Below are 18,692 nucleotides of genomic sequence, written 5' to 3'. Positions count from 1 at the left end.
TGAGTTCTGTAGTGTGAGATATATGTAAAAAAATCCAGGCCTCACAAATGAGGAAGAATCATAGAATATCCCGGGTTGGAAGGGATCCATAAGGATCATCAAGTCCAACTCCAAGAAAAAAGTTCAACAAACAGCCTTAGTAGAATATGGTCCAAAAAAAAAAAGGGTGGGAGCCAGAGTGAGAACATTGTTATGGCAAAGGGGTGGGATTGATGAAAGCTATGTATAAGGGAACAGACAGCAAAATAGGAAGAGGATGGGGCACAAGAGACTGCTTCTCTGCTTAAACTGAGCAGTGCACAATAGCAAGGACACACCTTAGAGCTCATGTTCCAGCGGAGTACATAGATGCTTAGCGCAAGACTGCTGCCAGGACTAGGCTGCTTGTGTTAGCTTTTCTGTTCCTTAAACTGATTTTGCTTTACATTGAATCTGTTAACAATGGCAGGTTCCATAAACAGTAACAGAAAATTGCAGAAAGCTAAGTCTAGGAGCTCTATTTCCTGCCTCGTTTTATGGAGGCTGATTCATGTTCTTAGCCTGTGCTATTGTTCATATTTCCTTGTGCTTAATTTTTTGACCATGTAGGATAGTGCCAGTCCCTTTGACTTGCAGAATGTTTTTGATTCCTTTATTGCGTAATACAGGTTATTTGCTGCTTTCTCATCCTACAACTGACTTCACTTGAAGTTGTATTCCCAAGCTGCTGAGACTGGGTTTGAACATAACACAAAGGAGATCTCTCCTGCCTTGTACACTGACCTTCATATTGTTGGACACAATCATTGCCTCATCCATGCTAAAACTGCATCTTTCAGACCTAGAGCAGATTTGTGACCATACCTGAACACAAGCTAACTCTATCTGGAAGTGGCAGCTAGAAATCTCTCAGCTTATTGCAGAAGTTGCAACACAAAGGTACTCAGTGCACAGGAAATTACAGCTACCTAACAAAGGTTCTTTGAACTTCTGTCCAGAGACAATGCTCCTCTCCACAAACCCTATAACGATTAATGGGAAGAATTAGTTCCCTTTCCTGTGGCCCATACCGGTTTTCATCAAGTCCAAAGGGACCGATGAGACTGCCTTTCTCATTTATAGTTTTATATAGATTTATAGATTCCTTTTTACTGTGTGCTGACACAAGACAGTACAATGATCAAAACCCACCCTTTTTAAAAGGAGTGGAAACTTCTAGTACTAATCCTTTGCCCTAAGTTTTCTTTCTTGTCATGTGCATGATTATTTAACATACGTATTTCCTCAGTGGACCTGAACTGCTTGTATTTTCCCCAACCATCACGCTACTGTGGAGGAGACAGGAAACAGCCTAACAGCAACCTACTGTGCAGATAAAAATGCTTTGTGTGTTTCTATTGATTTCATGTGTACCTAAAGAGAATCAGTTTGATTCTCAAAATGCTGTATGATGCAGTTTTTAGAAAATACTACTGCAGACAAGTATTCCCATCTTTGCTTACCACCCTACCAGTAAAGGTAAGCCTTATCGCGATCATCTACTTTTCTCTGAAATCAGTTCCAGTACAGTCAACAGGCATCCATACTGCATTATTCCACACTTTATTTAAGGTAAGTATCAGAAATTACATATAGCATAGTGTTGCTTTTCTTATGGAATATTTTACAATGACACTTTAGCAGTAAACATAGATTACAAAGAAATAATGGCTGAGTGTACATTTAAAGTACCTATACACGTGGTCCCCTTAGTTATACAAACTATATAAAATGTACTTTTTAGAATGGAATGCCACTTCCTTTGGAAATCCCATTTTAAACATTAAAAAAAGTCCAAGAAGATAGTTTATATAGATTTGCTGCATAAAGAAACAGACTATGTAAAAGATGGTGAAATCAACCAAGATATTAGGTACATATATGCTAGATGACCCATTAAAAAATGACTATTTTGTAACTAGGGTAAGTTTTGCAGAAGACCACCTAACCACATTTTACAATGTGATCGTAGCCAGACAGGCCAAACAATGCCTTTCTGAAACCCTCATCAAACAGTCTCGTGGTTCGAAGATCCTAGTCTAAATATATTTTCAAAAAGAATATTTCAGCACTTGCAAAGATAATGGAAATAACATGGGTTCGAATGCGTAAGTTTAGTTGTGTTGTTCCCCCCCACGTATGAATTAGATTTAAAGTCAGGCCAGAGAGAGCTGTTTTGATCTACTTTAATAACTTCATTGATGCAACACTGCAGCTAGACACATATTGCATGAAACATCTGATAAATTTGCAATTTTAAGCTTTAAAACGTGCAAGTTTTTACTTTAAAATTGCTGAAATACCAAAGACAAAGCTTTGCTGATGGATCCTTTTTATTTAGCACTTCATAATAAATATATTACACATTGCAATATTAATATAGACCTTATTTAATACCGTGAACAGTAAGGTTAGTCTGGTTAGTCTGCAGTGAGTTCTCTAGCAAAGGACTCTTTAAGTAGAAAGGTTTATAGCAAAACTCAACCACTTTGGCCAAACAATCCAAAAATCCCTTTTGCTCATATTAAATTAAATGACTAGAGATATCTAAAGTTTAGATCTGATTTCCTCCCACCCTGTGTAAGAGGCTTATCTTTTGCACATGCATTGACACCTATGTCTCTCTTTGTACCTATTCAGCCCAGACATCTTAAAACTTAGTTTTCCTAAGACAGAATGAAAACTTCTAAAGATACATTTTTAACCAGAGCAGCTGGCTGTTTTATCTGTATCAGCAAAAAAAGCTTTCAGCATCCAATTTGTCAGTCTTCAGAAAGGTGAGTATCAAACATGCTGGGAACTAACCAGAAGAACTACAGCTCAAATCAGGAAAGTACGAAAAAGCACTCACTCAGGAAAGCTATTTTTTCAGCTTAAAAGGTGTTTCTTCCCAAGGAACTGCACTTTCCTTTCAAAAGCGCTGGATCGAATAGGTGAATTGAGTTCATAAAATGGATTCATTGCAAACTGAGGAAAGAAGAAAAACTCATAAGCACAATGTCCAGAACTGGAAAATGTTATTTGGAATGAAAACTACTAATAGCTTTTGCTTAAGTAGTGCCATTTAAAAGCAAAGATCTCCTAAGTAGTCATATATTTTCAAGGCCATCTCATAGTAAGAGCTCCTAAGAACAAATCCATCATGATGCTGATGGAAATTTGTTTCAGGAATTGGCATCATTTGAGTAGCTGTAGGAGGCTGAGCTGGCCATCAAGGCTCGCAACTGCCCCATCTAGTGGAAACAGCACCAGGCTGTGGCAACATGGGTGACTTGTGAGGAGAGAAGCACCTTGACCAGACTTCTGTGACAGCCCTTTGCTGTCATTATCGCATTACTGACACAACACTGCCCCAAATGGCTGGATTAAAATAAAAAAGAAATTTGGAAGGAGCACGACCTATAACAGTTTAGAAACATCTTTTCTGTTTAATAGAAAATGCAGCCTTCATGTCACACGTTACCACTGTGGACCGCATGGGTGCTTCTCCCCTTACAGAGGTCCACCATAAGAAAACATAATTATATAGGGATGCCTGAGCATGAACAGCAGGACATATTTAAAAGTATTGCCATGCGATTGTAAGAAGTGGGTTCTTACCTTTATATACAACTCATATACATCATTAAAGAAGTTCTTAATTCCATCTTCTTGTCTTACATCATGAAGCATTATAAATCTCATATGTAAAACAATTAAGGACAAGTAACTTTTACAAATAAGAGAGACAACATATAGCATATTCTGAAATAAGCACTTACACCTAATTCTGCATATATCTAAAATACTTAGCTGTACATGGTATCATTAAGGTTGGAAGAGACCTCCAAGATCATCTGGTCCAACCATCCCCCTACCACCAATGTCACCCACTAAACCATGTCCCTAAGCACCACGTCCAAGCTTTCCTTAAACACCACTAGGGACGGTGACTCCACCACAAAATAGAGGAGACTCTATAGGAGCAAGCATTTAAAGAATTAAATGAAGCACTGAAATTTAGAAAGCATTATGTTTCCATTTATATTTTTAAATTTCCCTATCACCTCTCTATTCAAGATCATTATTTTTAAAACTAGACAATTCTGAATATCAATGATATTCTCAGTACCTTTCCCATACATCCCTGAAATTAAATGAGTGCTACTTGCTATGTGTAACAAATGTTTCACAATACGCGCTCTTAAGGACTATCTACACCTACGATCAAGCCTTGACACTGTATTTTGAAGATGTTTTTTCAAGTAAGTTTATCCCTGCTTCTCCTCTTTAACACTAAGGAATGTACGCAGAGAATCATGTATGCTTGCTCAGACTGCATCATATTATTCCTCTCACGCCTTTTTCCTCTACTCTCTGTGAAATCCACATTTCTTTAGGACATTTCAGGTTCTCAAAAGGAAAAATCCATCTTTCCAGTTAGTTCCAATCTTAAATAACTACTGTGCCTCCCAACTTACTTCATCCTAAAGATGGGAACTCTTAACAATAATGGTGGTGAATAGCCAGAGAAATCTGCTACAACATCATTTCAACTATTTATCACTTTCTGACAAGAGGTTCAATAAATACAAAGAAAAAGAAGAGTAAAGGATATGTCCAGCCGTGACAAAAGCAGAAACAAACCATTCGTTAAATTTGTCCACAGTCTTCAGGTACATGTTGTTAGAAAGCCACATGTTCTCATCTACTAGGTCAAGAGCAGCATGGGCAATGAACTGGTTGAGATGGCGATGATCATCCTAGTACATTTCCAGAAGACAGAGAATTAGTAAGTAATTCAATAAAGGGAGTTAAATATAAAAATTTGCTCAAGCTTGTAAACTAGTGCTCAACATACATAAAGTTCTATATATTCTTCTTTTCTGCCACATGTTAATTAATCCTGTAATTAAATGAAACCAGTACATACTGTCATGATACTTGGTTTCAAGGAAGAGAAAGGGCATAATACAGAGGTCGTCACAGAAATAGTCTGAAGACAGAGTCTGGTGGACAGAGTGGGAAAGCAGAGATATACAGATAACGTTATCACTAAAGATTCTTTTTGATTCTTTTTTTTTCTCTCCAGGATACTTGCCTAGAAACACTGGATTTTGCTTTATTGTTTGGGGGGGGGGGGTTCTTTATCCTAAGAGCCTAGTGGGGAAAAACATGCTGCAACTGGTATTAAATATATGCTTGCAGATATAAATTGCAACTCTTCCTATAATAAACGGCCTTCACAGAGTAACCACAGTATTTGACCCTAACACTACAAGAGCTGTGATGGGAAAGTCATTTACGTTGTGTACTACCCAGAACCCTGAAGGACATCTGCTAAGAAGAAACATAGGACTAAATAATTCTGTAAGCTCTTACATAAGTAGCTTTGCACTGTTTCTTATAATACTGGGACGCTGTTAAAACCAACTTCACACCTCTCAGTAAGCTGCTTCCCCCCAGCCCAAGTCAAGCTTGGCTTAGTGCATTAACAGCTTCACCACTTCCACACTGACACTGAGACTAAGTAGTGAAGTTTAAGGGGCAAAAGCTTGTGCTGACTTACGTGTACATGCCCTTAATTCACCCTTAAACGGCGTGTCTCAGAAATGGGAGCAATAGCTGCCAAAACACATCAATGCTGCCGTGTTTTTCTTCAGTGCACATCAAGTTTAGATTCTCTCTTAGGAGAAAGTTTAGTACTACAACCTTAGTCAGACAAGTATTTCCACTTTCTGACATCCTCGCACTTGCTAAATCTAGACTGAATAGTCTTATTTATGATCTTTTGTGATATGCTAATACAAATTACAAATGACACCAGTGACAGTGTATACCTCCATTTCTTGGTATGCGTGCACAAATGCATGCACTTTTGTTCTGAAGTCTGCCTTTTTCTTTGATATAGTATCAGAAAGAATAGATTTGTTTTTTTCCCTGCTGGAAACATTATATATTGAGTAGTCTTACATTTCTCATATTCTCAAGCATATTTATCACCACAAGTTTTAAAACTTCCCCACCTAAAGCAGGCATGAGTACTGAAGGTGATTTTAAAAATATGGATTTATTCCACAAAAAATAAAGAACTGATAGAGCTTTCACACTAGTTCCTTCTTTCACCTTATCATTGTAAACATATACCTTAAAACAGTAAACAGATACCTTAAAATAGCGACACTAAAGAGCAGTGTATAATGACTTGGTGTTACAAAAGCAGCACACGCTACGAGCAATGACTGAACCATGACTGGCATATATATCCCCCACAACACAGCATCAAATATTTAAAGAAACAACGTTTTATGCAGAACTACTACAGTCTGGCAAAGATTTTTTAGGAGATTTAAGTGCTGCAGAGTTCTGCTCCCTATCACAACGTTTCTGTACCAGAAGCAAGCCCTGGACACCAGCAACACCTTCGGCAGCGGGTCGCTCAAATTATTAAAGGCGGGGAGAACAACGCGATGGGGGAAACACGCACCTTGGACTCTGCTTTCCCGGGAGGCAGGAACTCCATCTCGAAGACGGGGTTGTCGTGGTGGCCGACTATCACGAAGTAGAAGCTGCCGGACATTCTCCACAGCGGGGCACCTCGGGGGGGAAGGCAGGGACCTGACGCAGGCCCCACAGCGGGGGCCGCGCCCAACGCCCCTGTGAGCCGCAGCCACCTCACGAAGACGACCCCGACCCCGACCTCGACCTCGACCCCGACCCACCCCGGGTCCCCTCACCTCCTTACCGGCCTTACCGGCCCTAATGGCTCCCAACGGCTCCCAACAGCCGCCCGGAAGGGCTCGGCTCGCATCCGGCGCCGCCGTGACGCCATGCCGGGGAGGCGGAGTGCCTGCCGCCAGTAACGGCCCTTGTTGGGGGGTTGTTGAGTTCTTTATTTTTGGGGGGTTTCTTTTCGTTTCGGGATGGCTGCGGCCGGCAGGGAGGCGCTGTCGCAGGATGAGCTCCGCAAAAGGCTGTACCAGGCTTTTAAGAAGCGAGGGGTGCTGGACACGCTCAAGGTGCGCCTGATCCCGCTGCAACCAGCGAGATCCGCGCGGGGCAAACGGCCTCGCCTTTCGCCTCACGCACGGTGCTGGTGCTATGGCATAATTCGTAACAGTTTGTGTTTTCTTTTTGCCAGAAACGCGTGCTTCCTGAACACAAGTGCCTTTCGGTAGTCTCAGGCTCTGTCAGGAAGGTTAGTGGCCCAGAGCGGGTCTTTAAAAGTACCGTGCTGGAGAGAGTGTCAGGCAGGGAGGAGAGGAGTAAATGGGAAAACAGGATCGGAAAGGACTCCTTACATCACAGAATTTGTCTGTTTACTGCTGTAAGCAAGCACACTGCATGAATTACTCTGTTAATTTTCTTCCAGTTCTGTAGTCCCAAGCTATTTAAAACTAGTCGAGCTATTTTCCTCTTGTCTACTTGTTCAGGCAAATGTCTTCCAGTATGGACTTGCTCAGGAGAGTGTCTCGGAGGACGGTTGTGTTCAAGAGTGACACAGTTCTGATTTGTGGCCTATTTGCAGTTGGTCTGCCTCTTTTTCTTGTACTGAAAGTATCCTTAAGTAGCTCTTCATGAATTCTTTCCTCTTTCTTTGGAAGGCTGCATGTATCTTTTCTTGAGGCATGTTACAACTGTACTGCTAGTCATTGTTTGAATGACACATCCACTTCTTGCTGTCTCCAAGCAGTCCCGTACCAGAAATTTGTATAAAGCCTTAAATGTTGAAATTTTGTATTTCATGCAGTTTCAGTTTTGCTGGTGTTTAAACATCTGAATGTATTTTTTTATGACATAATGATCTTGGTGTACTTTTTATTCCCAGCTTTATGTCATCATTTATGTTTTTAGCTCCTTCTTTTTGTGTCAAATTCATTACAGTTTAAAAAAAAAAAATCAAGTTGTATATTTCAAGAATATGACGGATAATCTCAAAGCTAAGAATTTCCTGTTCAAGACAACTTGTTTTCTCCCTCAGTGGTTTCTATAATAAGCTTGCAATGATTGGACCATTTCCCATCTTGTTTGACTTAACTAATAGTGACATGCTATCTAAGTCCATTTACCTGCTTTAGTTTTCCTTGTCTAGAAGATTATCTATCCTAGATTTTGTAGCTTCTCTGAGCTGAAGAACTAGTATAGTTGGGTATCTTACAGATTCCTGCAAACACACTTCCAACAAGAATACTCTCAACTTTCCCATGGTCTTTTCTGACTACCTCTGCTGGTAAGAGGCAGGCTGTATCTGAAGCTATAGATGTGCTGAATGGCCAAGTGTTTCTTGTCAAAAAGAATAATGATAGTATAACAAGTGATTTTTGCCTTTCTTTCCCTTAGTAGGGACAGGGATATAGCCCTGTGTTTTTCCCCTGCGTTTTTTCACAAGATGTGCAAGAGGTTGCTGGGCTCAGTTGTTTTTGGGACCTCATCTGTGTCAAAGTTTGTTGAAACTGGACAAGTTCAGAAATTAAGGGAAATGATTTTGTCAGTTTTCTTCATTTCTCTCTATTATCAGCTTCATTTCCGCAGAAAGCCGTGCTTAAATATCAGGGTAGTCCGATATGATCTAGTTTTGGTAAGTTTTGGTAAGCATTTAGTATTTCATCCCATTCGGTAACATACTATCTTTTTAATCAGCTTTAGAAACTTTGTCACTGTTGCATAGTGCTGTTGAAAGCTTAAAACACTATTTCTCTCATGATTTGGTAGTATGCCCTAAGCAACTTCTATAATTGCATAGTGAAAGTGATTATTTCTTCCTCTTACATTAGGGAGACTTTCTGATCTTAGGTTGCCTTTTTTCTCTATTGTAACTAATATAACAAAAACAAATTATAATAAATACAATTTAATTTATTATTAGTGCCTGTAGGGTTTTTTTTTGATTAGTACCCTTTTGCTTCCCTACAAAATAATTAATTCTAAAGACATTGAATTTCCCATTATTTTCCCATCTGCTGTTGGGGTGGAATCAACAGCTTTTTGATATAGGACTCAGAAGAGGACTAGGGAGTTTTCCAAGTGTATGTGAAGCTGAAGCCACATCAGATGGGCTTTGTTTAAGAGTGATAGAAGGAAAAAAAAACAGTGATCTAACATTGAAGCTAGGAGTACTGGAGTGGAGTTTATGTGAAACTTTTGACTGAGTATAATACTTCTCAGTCCTACATCCCAATATGTCTTGAGGGAAAGTCAAAGATCACTTTAGTGCAATTAAGAGTATTCTGAAGAAAGGCACTCTTCTAAATTCTGCCAACATTAGGCTGCCCAATTCTGGTGTGTGGGTTGTAATATAACATGTAAAAGTAGAATGAGATCTCCATGGTTTTTGAAGAATAAAGCTCTCATTACAGTCCCAGGTTGTCTGTTACTAACTCTATTGTTTCTTTTCTGTGTCAGACACAGCTCCGAAAACAGCTAATCCATGAACTGATGCACCCAATTTTAAGTGGAGAACTTCAGCCACAGACTGTTACAAGTGATGACAGTTCACTTTTGATCACGGCTTCCAACAGTTTGGTGGTAGATCATCTGCAGAGATGTGGCTATGAGTATTCGCTTTCTGTCTTCTTTCCAGAAAGTGGATTAGAGAAGAAGAAGGTAAGTTCAGCAATCTCTTAAGATTTCTAGGAGTTTTGTTTTCTGGGGGCTTGTTATATTTCAACAGAATTGGAAAAAATCCACTTTAGTGACAGTGAAATACAGATGCAAGTACAGCTTCAAATCCTCTCCATAAAAGACTTCAATATTCAGGTCTATTTACATGAAGACTCACAATAGGACACCGTACAGGAAAGTAGTAGTGCCAGCCTCTTAACCTCAGCTCGCTTCACCCAAAGCTGTGGTGTGATTGTGTGATTCTGTTTGGTGTGACAATTTGCAGAGCCACGTGACAGGCCACTTGGGGAGCTGATCCTGATTAAAGCTAGCCTCTTTTTGGCCATTCAGTTCTCTGAAAGTGTGGTTCATGATCGGTTTAAACTGTTCCTAAATACAAGTTCTGCATGAAAAGCGCGGTCCTTGCCCTGTATTTGTTTCTCCTCTATGAGTATGTGATAATGTGATGAATTTTTTCTAACCAAAAATGAATTTTTTGAGCTGGTGAGTAGCTAGTTGTCATTTCAATTAGCGAGCTCATCTGATTTATATGATAAAACAAAATAGAGGCAAGGAACGTAGCGAGAGCATGCATCCAGGTTTGGGAGGAAACAAAGCCCTCTCTTTTCACAGCTTCAGGTGGTCATGGAACTACACATTGACTGCCGTGTCTCTTAGGTAACAGATAAGCAAATGGAGCTCCAGAACAGTTAAGTGTTTGAAAATGGTTTTGCAAGGTGATTATTTATTTTGATCTTTCTCAAATCTAAAACATTCTACAACTGTAAAATGGCTGCTATTACATATTTGAAGTATTTTTTAAAGTAGTTAACCTTTTCAACTTTATGTTTTTGTTTGTTTGTTTGTTTGTTTTTTCCCTAAAAGCTGTTGTCTGTGCAAGATCTTCTTCAATTAATGAGAATCAATCCGAAATCCAATTTTTACAAATCACTGGTAAGTTATTTTGATTCTGAAGATAAGCTAAAATTACAGTTGTGGTGGAAGAGCCTGGCTAACAGGCTGTCTTTTATTTCTTACAGACTTTGGGAACTCAGAAGGAAAATAAAGGTACAAGATATTTATACATGATACACACTGATAATTATGTCACCTTCATTTTTATTAAGATGTGAGAAGTAGATATTCAGATTCCTTGAGTATGTGTTGATGTGGAGTAGTATGGATTTAATATTTTGAAACCTGTAGTACACCAAATACTAGAGGTAATGTTTTGTGGAAGTGTTGACAAGCTCAAATTTTGATTTGTGTTTATAACTGACTGTATTAGATTACATGTACTACAAACACTAGCTGAAGATTTAGTAGGCTTTCCGTTTTCTTAATGTAAGAAATAATTCTTATGTCTGCACGATGAAACCTATCTATATTAAATAGCCTGAAGTAACTTGGTTTTCAGAAACCACTGTTCCCTAATGTCATTATAATTACAGTAATAATAACCTGCTCTCTCAAATGACCATGGAAGTCAAAGAAATAAAGAGAAAGAGAAGAAAGGAAAAGTTGTAAAAGCACAGCTTTTGCAGAATAAGATGGAGTGCATATAATAAAAATCAATAGTTAGCTAGTATTGATTTTTATTTAATATTCACTGGGTTCTTTCAGTAAATTGGGTAGGTTTTCTGTGTGTAGTGAAAATTACTTCATTAGTTACAGGTGAGAAAACTGAATTTTGGTGTGAAATGAGAAGTAACTAATCTATTGGATCTTGAAAGGTTTTCTCATGCAGATTTTGATGGGACTTACAGAGCATCATCTAAGTAAGGAAAGTCGTGACACAGAAACTCAGACAACCTCAACACCTCCTTACAGAGACTCTCTTGGTAAGTACAATCTTTGCAATAAAGTCTCCCCAAATATTTTCATATTGGTGAATGATATGGATGAATAAATTGTATGAATGGTATTAATTCATTGCTTATTCAAATACAACCTAAAGTAATAATAAATAAATGTTACACCTATATCACTCTACATTTTTTCCTATTGTTGCTTAAAATAAGACAGAAGTCCTGCTATTTTATTTTTCTTTTTCATTACACAGATGTTTTCTTAGGTGTTTAGCTAACAGCTATAACTTCTTAGATGGACTGTAAATGTTAAGTGCTGAAATGTGTTCTGGAAAACTTAATTATAACTGCATGCATTGCTTTTGTGTATGATGGTGTTTCTGTTCGTTGTGCATAGAGTGGGAGTTTTTGAATTATAATATGCACACTATTAGTAATACAAAAATGTAGAAGTTGCACACAAGAGAAAATTCTAGAGGATGCAAAGAGGATGAACGACTATATATGCCGCAAATCATGCCTGAACAGCTAAGTACCTCCTCTTACAGATATGTTTTGTGGCATAGAGCTGATAAATGGCTTTTCTGTGCTGCCACAGCTTTTGTACCACATAGGTCTTAGGTGATACTTATGTACACTGAGGTACTTCATAGAGACACAGAATCGCACAGTCTTTGGTAGGATAATTGTGATGACTGATTTATTTTTAAATTATGATGGATATGTTGCTCTTTTTATAGCTGAGAAGCTTCAGCTGATTGATGAGCAGTTTGCAGGCTCCTATCCCCAGCATTATAAGTATGAATCTTTAGAAGCAAAACTTCATGAATATAGGAAAGAAATAGAGAAGCAGCTTCAAGCAGAAATGGCTCAAGAGGTATTGCTCTGGTGATTGAATTTGAGGGAGAAATTTATGAATTTTGACTTTACACCTTACAAACTTTTAATACTTAAGGTAACTTGAAGAAAAATGTCTCATCATGAATTATATCTAACACAAAAGGCTAAGTTAATCAAATACCATTTGTTAATTTGATGATATTTCACGTGTATGTTGTCATTTACCTTTTGATTAATGTATACAGTTCAGCTCTTTATTCTGGTGTTAATTTGGAAACACAACTTTTTCTTATTTTGATTGTCTTAATTTGGTAAATTCTGCTTTTTGATTGTTTTGTTTTATGGGAAAATGTTTACTTTTCATAGTTATACTATTTATTTTCATTCCCAGTTAAGATCTTGAAGCTTGAATTTGAGCATAATGCATTACAACCAAGGGGCATGAATTGCTGCTGTATACTTTGACAGGTCAATTTATTTTTTTAATACTGATTAGAATTTACATACTATTACAAAACATTGCACAGAAATGTTAAAATCGTAACAGGCACAATATTTTGAATTATTCCACATTTTTTTTCTTCCTATAATTAAAGTCAAAGCTCTTTTGGAGACCTGTCCTTTACTTTAAGAATACTTTTATTTTTATTTTTATTTTTTGCCACAAAGTCTGTTGATTAATACTTATGCCTGGAAAATGGAGCAGATAGAATGTACTGCAGTTTATTTAAATATTTTTTTTCCATTATTTTTTGTCAAGATGAATTGTGTATTTCAATAGAAATTTTTTTTCACTGATAATCAATTAGAATGTTTAGGGACACTTTTTTAAAGGCACTCATCTGCATATAAACTGTTTGAAGAAAACAGTTTAGCCATAATTATTAAGATAGAAAAATAGAGAGATGGAGAGTTTAAACTAAAGCCAGTGCATTTTATCTCCGTTTTTCATTTGGACTTCAATCCCTGGTAGGTGCTGTATTTTTGTTATGTAAGAAATGCTAATTTGTGTGTTAAGTTTGTCTCAGTTTAAGCAAAGCAGAAAACTGGAGGCTTAAACAGATATAAATCACTTCTAAATTCAATTAACTTTACATGGAATGTAAATCCTTAGCAATGTGAAGTGAGTTACTGTAGGGTATTTCTAGCCCAGTTTGTGTATGGACAAGTGAGGCTGTACCGACTCACCATTTTTTTCTACTTTTTCACAAATCTGTGCCTATAGGACTGAATTCCTTGATCAGACATTCCCAGTGTGCTTTTTTTCCCCTCTCTAATATCCTTGTTTTCTGAAGTCTCAAACTTTTCCTGTCATTCGTTTCTAATTTGCTCATTGTTTCGCACGTTCTTTTATTCTTGTATGCTCTCCATCTTCTTCCAAAATTCTATTATAATGTTATTAAAATAATAATTTTATTATTTTATTAAATCTTACTATAATTCTTTATAATCCCAGTAGTTCTTGCGTATATTGCACCTCACACTTTTTAGGGACACATGGTTCCTACAATTCTTCTGTGCACTTGCAAAATGCATACTTTCCTTTTTGTATGCATTTACTTTTCTCAGCTGTGCTAAGAAGTGTGAGTCAGGACTTCTCTTTCTGTGCTAATGCGGAGTTACACATTCCGCATTTTCTTTTGTGTCCAGATGAAATTTTGTTTTTCCTCAGGGATTCTGGATAGGTCTGCCTCTGCTGTTCCTAGTAGCACCAGTCAAAAGCCGTTCTCTGAGAAAGAGGCAAAAATAGAGACTGTGGCAGAGGAGGAATCAAAGAGTGTGGCCATTCCCTACCTGCAAGCAGAGCAGCACTCCTGCAATGAATTTTTCTTCATAGGTCTCTGTTTTGCTGTTTTCTAAACCTAATATTGTTTGTAAGACCTGTTTTGGGATGCTAGATAAATGGATGGAAATGATGTGAGACATGCAAATAGTGTGTGCTACTGAGATACTTTTATCACAGTATTTTATTTTCATCATACTTCCTATCAGGAAATATCCTAACAGGAAATATCCGAGAGAAATTTAGAATTGTCTGAGGAGGGATAGTCTTTGCTCTTTTGAAAAAAACACTATTTAACCCTCTCTTCCTCTTTTATGTAAAAGCTAGAACATTTTAAAGAAGTTGAAATAGCAAAGATTAAAATGGAGGAGAAAGCGCAAACCCACAAAGAAATCTCTGAGCTACGGTATGAGTTAGAAAGAACACATCAAGCAAAGGCTGAAGCCTTGATTTCTCGTGAAAAGAATGCTATTGAGAGGCTTCAGAAACAGCAAGAGGTAAAGTTCCAGATACTTTTTCTTAATCTAGTACAAAATGATGCGTGAGTCAATTAAACTGTTCTTTTATCTTTGTGAGATTTACCTTCAGCTCTCGTTTGGCTTGTTAGTGAAAACTTGGAATTTACTTTTGTTCTCATAAATAGGAGAACACATTCAGCAAATACAAGGATGACTATGGGTAAGTATTTAAGTAAAGCTGTCTGGGAAAGGAACAGTTCCGCTAAATAGGGCTGAATTGTAATAGATACTTTTTAATCTGTTTTAATAACCGCTAAGTTCAGATCACAGAGATTTTTTAAATAGTTTATAGGACTGTTTACTCTTTTATTTCCAAAACATAGCTTTTAGTTGTACTATAAATCCTTTCAATTGTTAAGAAGAACTTTAAACTAAATGGAATATACAGTCCACGTGTTAGAGACATGACATTTCTATGTCATTAGGTGTTGAAGAGTTTCAGTAGCCACTGTCTTTGCTCTAGGCTAATATCACGTTTCTCTTTCAACTCTTTTTTGTTGACGAGTTATTCCTTTGGGCTGTTAACTCTTGGTGTTTTGCCAGCATAGTAACTGTTACTGCAGTATATAATAATTTGTATATAGTTCTAAATTGCTTCACTCAATATCTATTACTTTTCAGTTTCTGGAAGAGTAGTTTGCTTGCTATTCTGTTGCCTATTTGCCTGGCAATCTTCCTGCTGTCTGCAGCAGGCCTTCCTGTCCAAATAATTTAGTCATCTACAATTGCTATCACCTTTCTGCTCAGGTGTGGTTGGGCTTTTTTTTTTTTTTTTTGTCCCTTCAGAGCCTGTGATGGTAACAAAACTATCATTAACATTTTTATATTATTGTATACATGTATATATGTAGCTACTACTGACCTCTTTCCCTTCTGAAAATTAAACATTTTATCAGTGCTATGTGAAATTCTTTCATTGTTATGTTCTTAGAAGCTTACAAGTAAAACCATCTATTTTATGCTATCAATCTTCATTTGTGGACATGAAATCAATTCAGTAATTAAAATAACAAGAAAAAGATATATGGATTTTGGTATTAGCATGTTCATGATTGAATTTTACAGTTTGATTATATAAATTAAATTTCAATAACAGACTGCTAGTTGACTGTTTTATCAGTTTATCAAGTCATGTTTTATCAATTTTGGGGCATTTTTTTCACTTTTGTTTATGCAAAACATGCAAAAGAACATGCAAAATTGTTAAAAATTCAGAAGTTTGAACATGTTTATTCTGTAAATACTTGTTTAACCATTTTTTCCTTTTATATAAGTTTTAGTCAGTGTAATTTCTTAAATGGAAAGTGTTTGCTGGCAGCCAGTAGTGTTTCTATCTAAAACGTTTTTATTCAGAGTAAAAGGAAAAGAGGAATTAAAAAATTATAATAGTTATATTATTATAGTATTATAATAAGTATTATTATTATTATTATAGTTATATTATTATAATTATAATAATATAATTCTGGATGTTACATAAAATTATGACTATGAATGACTAATAATTTTTGGAATTCCTCAGGGGCCTCAAGAAGGTCCTTGAAAGTTTGAATGTGTTAAATGATAGATACTGTATACAGTGTGAAGTAAAACTAAAGATAATATTTTGTGATTCAGATAGAAGCAAAGGAAGTGTATGCTCAGAGACAGAGTCTGCTGAAAGATATCGAAGTCATGAGGACAAGAGAGGCAGAACTGAAGCAAAGAATCGAGGCATTTGAAATGTAAGTTGCCGAAGGTCATATACAATGCTACATGTTGTTCTTCTTCTACAAAGCATGCTTCATGATGTTGCTGCTTCTATGAAGCTGAAATAGATTTTTATATACCCCACAAGTTGTGTTTGCATTTTGAACAGTATTGTATACTGCCTCTGTTATGAGAGGTACCCCATACAAAGAGAAGCTTTTTTATCTGTTCCCTCTCATCCAACCAGAATAATGCAGCATGACTTTGGAGACAAGGAACCATATGTTTGCTTTGAAGTTCTTAAATTAAAAACAAAACAAAACAACTGACACAGTATATAATTCTGAGTCATGAGGCATGTATATGATATTTTGTTTCTTTAGTCTTATTTTTTCTACTGCTAGGACTTTTAGCCTTAATACGATGAGTTTTACTTGGTTAAATCAGAAAATAACTAAACTGGTTTTGGCTAGGTTTTTACTAGTACTTACTCTGTCATCTGTTTTATATAGCAAAATAAGCATCACGCTAATAACTTGTGGCTTTTTTTTTTTTTAACAAGCCAGCAGAGGGTGCTGATAGCGCTCAGCACTATCTCTGAAGGCTTTCTGGTGTGGGAAGCTGAACTAGGGTTACCCCGGGATAGCTTCATAATTGATTGGTACTGGATTTTAATTAGGGCAATTTAGTTTGTGTCACATTTCCTTGTTCTTAATGAATTGCAGTGACAGGTTCTGATCATAATTTTAAATTTCTAAGGTGTTCCTAGCACACACATCAGCCTTTGATGTCACTGTTATTTTAAGAAAAAAAACATATACGTAAAAAAATTAAGTTTTGGCTTTGTAATCAGTCTTTGTATATTTATGATTGTTTCAGCACTCAGAAACTTCAGGAAGAGAAAAATAAAACTATTGATGATGCACTTCGACGTCGGGAGGTTGCTGTGAAGAACATAGAGGAGTCTTATGACCAGAAGCTTAAGACTGAACTTCTAAAGTAATTTTTTCTTTTGTCTCTAATAGGACATGTACTAATTCCTATGAAAACAGAATAATACATTCTAGAGGATTTATTTGACTAACGTAACAAAGCAAGGACTTTAAAATGTTCACTTATGTTCTTGTTTTAGTTGGCTAGAATTATTTATATATTTTATCTCTTTGATAGTGAAACAAAGTGTTCTTTCAGGTTCAAAAAATGCTCGCTATAGAAAATAATTCTCTTTTGATTATAGGTTATATTATTTTTGTGGCTTAAATTCTGCCTTGTTATATGGGGAAGAGATGTCAGATAAGTTGCATGTGTAGACAAGAGGATTTGAACCAGTATTAGTGAGTTTGTTTGACCAGAATTTAAAGAACTGACCTTTCTATGGACACAGAAGAAGCATGGAGGTTAAATTAACTAAAGAGGTGTTGGAGATTTCTTGGAAAAGGGGTGCGAGACACACCAGCCCATATTGCAAACAGATTAGTTCTTCATTAAGGTTTAATGCCTCCACATTTTGGGGGTCTCTGTTCTAGATCACCCTGTCTTAATGACTGTAATTTCCTTGAACATGGTTTCAAAGAATTTGCCTAGAAACGCTCTTTGAAATACTCATCTGTGACCGCTTTTGAGGTGTTGCAGTGGATATATCCTTTGCTACTGCACTTGCTTTGAGTGCTGTGGTCACTTGAAGGTTCCTTGATGCCTCAGTGCAGGCAGGTGCTCCCAGTATGTTATTGCTCATGCTTATATCATGGCATGAAAGTCTTCCAGTTAGGGAAGTAAACCAAATGACTGATGTATCATGACTTTTTTTTGCAAGCCAAGTATCAACTGTTCGTATCAGCCATCAGTAAACAGTAAGTAGAATCTCTGTTAGCGTGTCTTTATTTAAATTGCAGAGGAAAGATGTAAAGAGTAGGTTTTGATAAGAATGACTTCTCAACTGGAACTGAGTAGATAACACGGTTTTGTCAGAGAACAATGAAATGCTGAGCTAATTGGCTTACCCTCGTACCTTATGTTATCCAGTTAACCGCTAACAGCTAGTTACAGATAATACTTGTAAAGTGCTTTTGGTTCATGAGGAAAGGGAAATTATTTTAAGGATTAACAGTTGCTTACCTTGTTCTATCAATTTAAAAAGTGTTTTAGACAAGCTGCAAGTGCTCAGGAAGATAAAATCCTTGTCCCAAATCCTCAATGAAAAGTAGCACAGAGCTGCTATTTATTGTATAGAAATAATGATGTTTGTTGGGAAAGGAATATTTTATTTCTAGGATAAACTTTAAAAGTAATAATTGCAAGAAGGATCTGACTGGTCCAGGTCATTTACACAAATGTGTTTATAATTTCTGTTCCAGTCATACAAAATGCTGCTCGTTCTTAGCTCCTATAGATTGCCATAAAATTGACCAGTACAGTTGGCTGACTGGGCTGTGAATAGCAGTATATCTGGGCAGTGCT

The 18,692-nt window shown here is 36.9% G+C and overlaps 2 protein-coding genes across 6 annotated transcripts in view; one reads left to right on the top strand and one right to left on the bottom strand.

Moving 5' to 3' along the window:
• Positions 1–1,565: 1,565 nt before the first annotated feature.
• Positions 1,566–18,692, bottom strand: part of TRAPPC2 (trafficking protein particle complex subunit 2) — a 29,776-nt gene continuing 12,649 nt past the window's right edge. Inside the window, exons 3-7 of one of the 2 annotated variants that reach the window (XM_040533488.1) lie at positions 6,743–6,801; positions 6,485–6,594; positions 4,616–4,760; positions 3,619–3,704; positions 1,566–2,985 (exon numbers count right to left, since the gene is read on the bottom strand). In XM_040533488.1, coding sequence (XP_040389422.1) covers positions 2,887–2,985; positions 3,619–3,704; positions 4,616–4,760; positions 6,485–6,577 — 423 coding nt within the window. In that variant the 5' untranslated portion in view covers positions 6,578–6,594; positions 6,743–6,801 and the 3' untranslated portion in view covers positions 1,566–2,886. Of the gene's footprint in view, positions 2,986–3,618; positions 3,705–4,615; positions 4,761–6,484; positions 6,595–6,742; positions 6,866–18,692 lie in introns of those variants that run through there. The other variant, XM_040533480.1, reaches the window with a different exon arrangement.
• The window catches only part of OFD1 (OFD1 centriole and centriolar satellite protein), a 34,561-nt gene continuing 22,615 nt past the window's right edge, over positions 6,747–18,692 (top strand). Inside the window, exons 1-10 of one of the 4 annotated variants that reach the window (XM_040533298.1) lie at positions 6,747–7,016; positions 7,139–7,195; positions 9,400–9,600; positions 10,483–10,551; positions 10,638–10,665; positions 11,331–11,438; positions 12,146–12,282; positions 14,352–14,525; positions 16,164–16,270; positions 17,115–17,234. In XM_040533298.1, the coding sequence (XP_040389232.1) occupies positions 6,921–7,016; positions 7,139–7,195; positions 9,400–9,600; positions 10,483–10,551; positions 10,638–10,665; positions 11,331–11,438; positions 12,146–12,282; positions 14,352–14,525; positions 16,164–16,270; positions 17,115–17,234 (1,097 nt within the window). In that variant the 5' untranslated portion in view covers positions 6,747–6,920. Of the gene's footprint in view, positions 7,088–7,138; positions 7,196–9,399; positions 9,601–10,482; positions 10,552–10,637; positions 10,666–11,330; positions 11,439–12,145; positions 12,283–14,351; positions 14,526–16,163; positions 16,271–17,114; positions 17,235–18,692 lie in introns of all 4 variants that reach the window. The other 3 variants (XM_040533328.1, XM_040533308.1, XM_040533318.1) reach the window with 3 other exon arrangements.

Source organism: Cygnus olor, chromosome 1 (genome assembly GCF_009769625.2).
Source record: "Cygnus olor isolate bCygOlo1 chromosome 1, bCygOlo1.pri.v2, whole genome shotgun sequence".
Classification (NCBI taxonomy): domain Eukaryota; kingdom Metazoa; phylum Chordata; class Aves; order Anseriformes; family Anatidae; genus Cygnus; species Cygnus olor.
The sequence above is the reverse complement of the archived record's forward strand: the minus strand, read 5'-3'. Positions and strand labels throughout refer to the sequence as shown.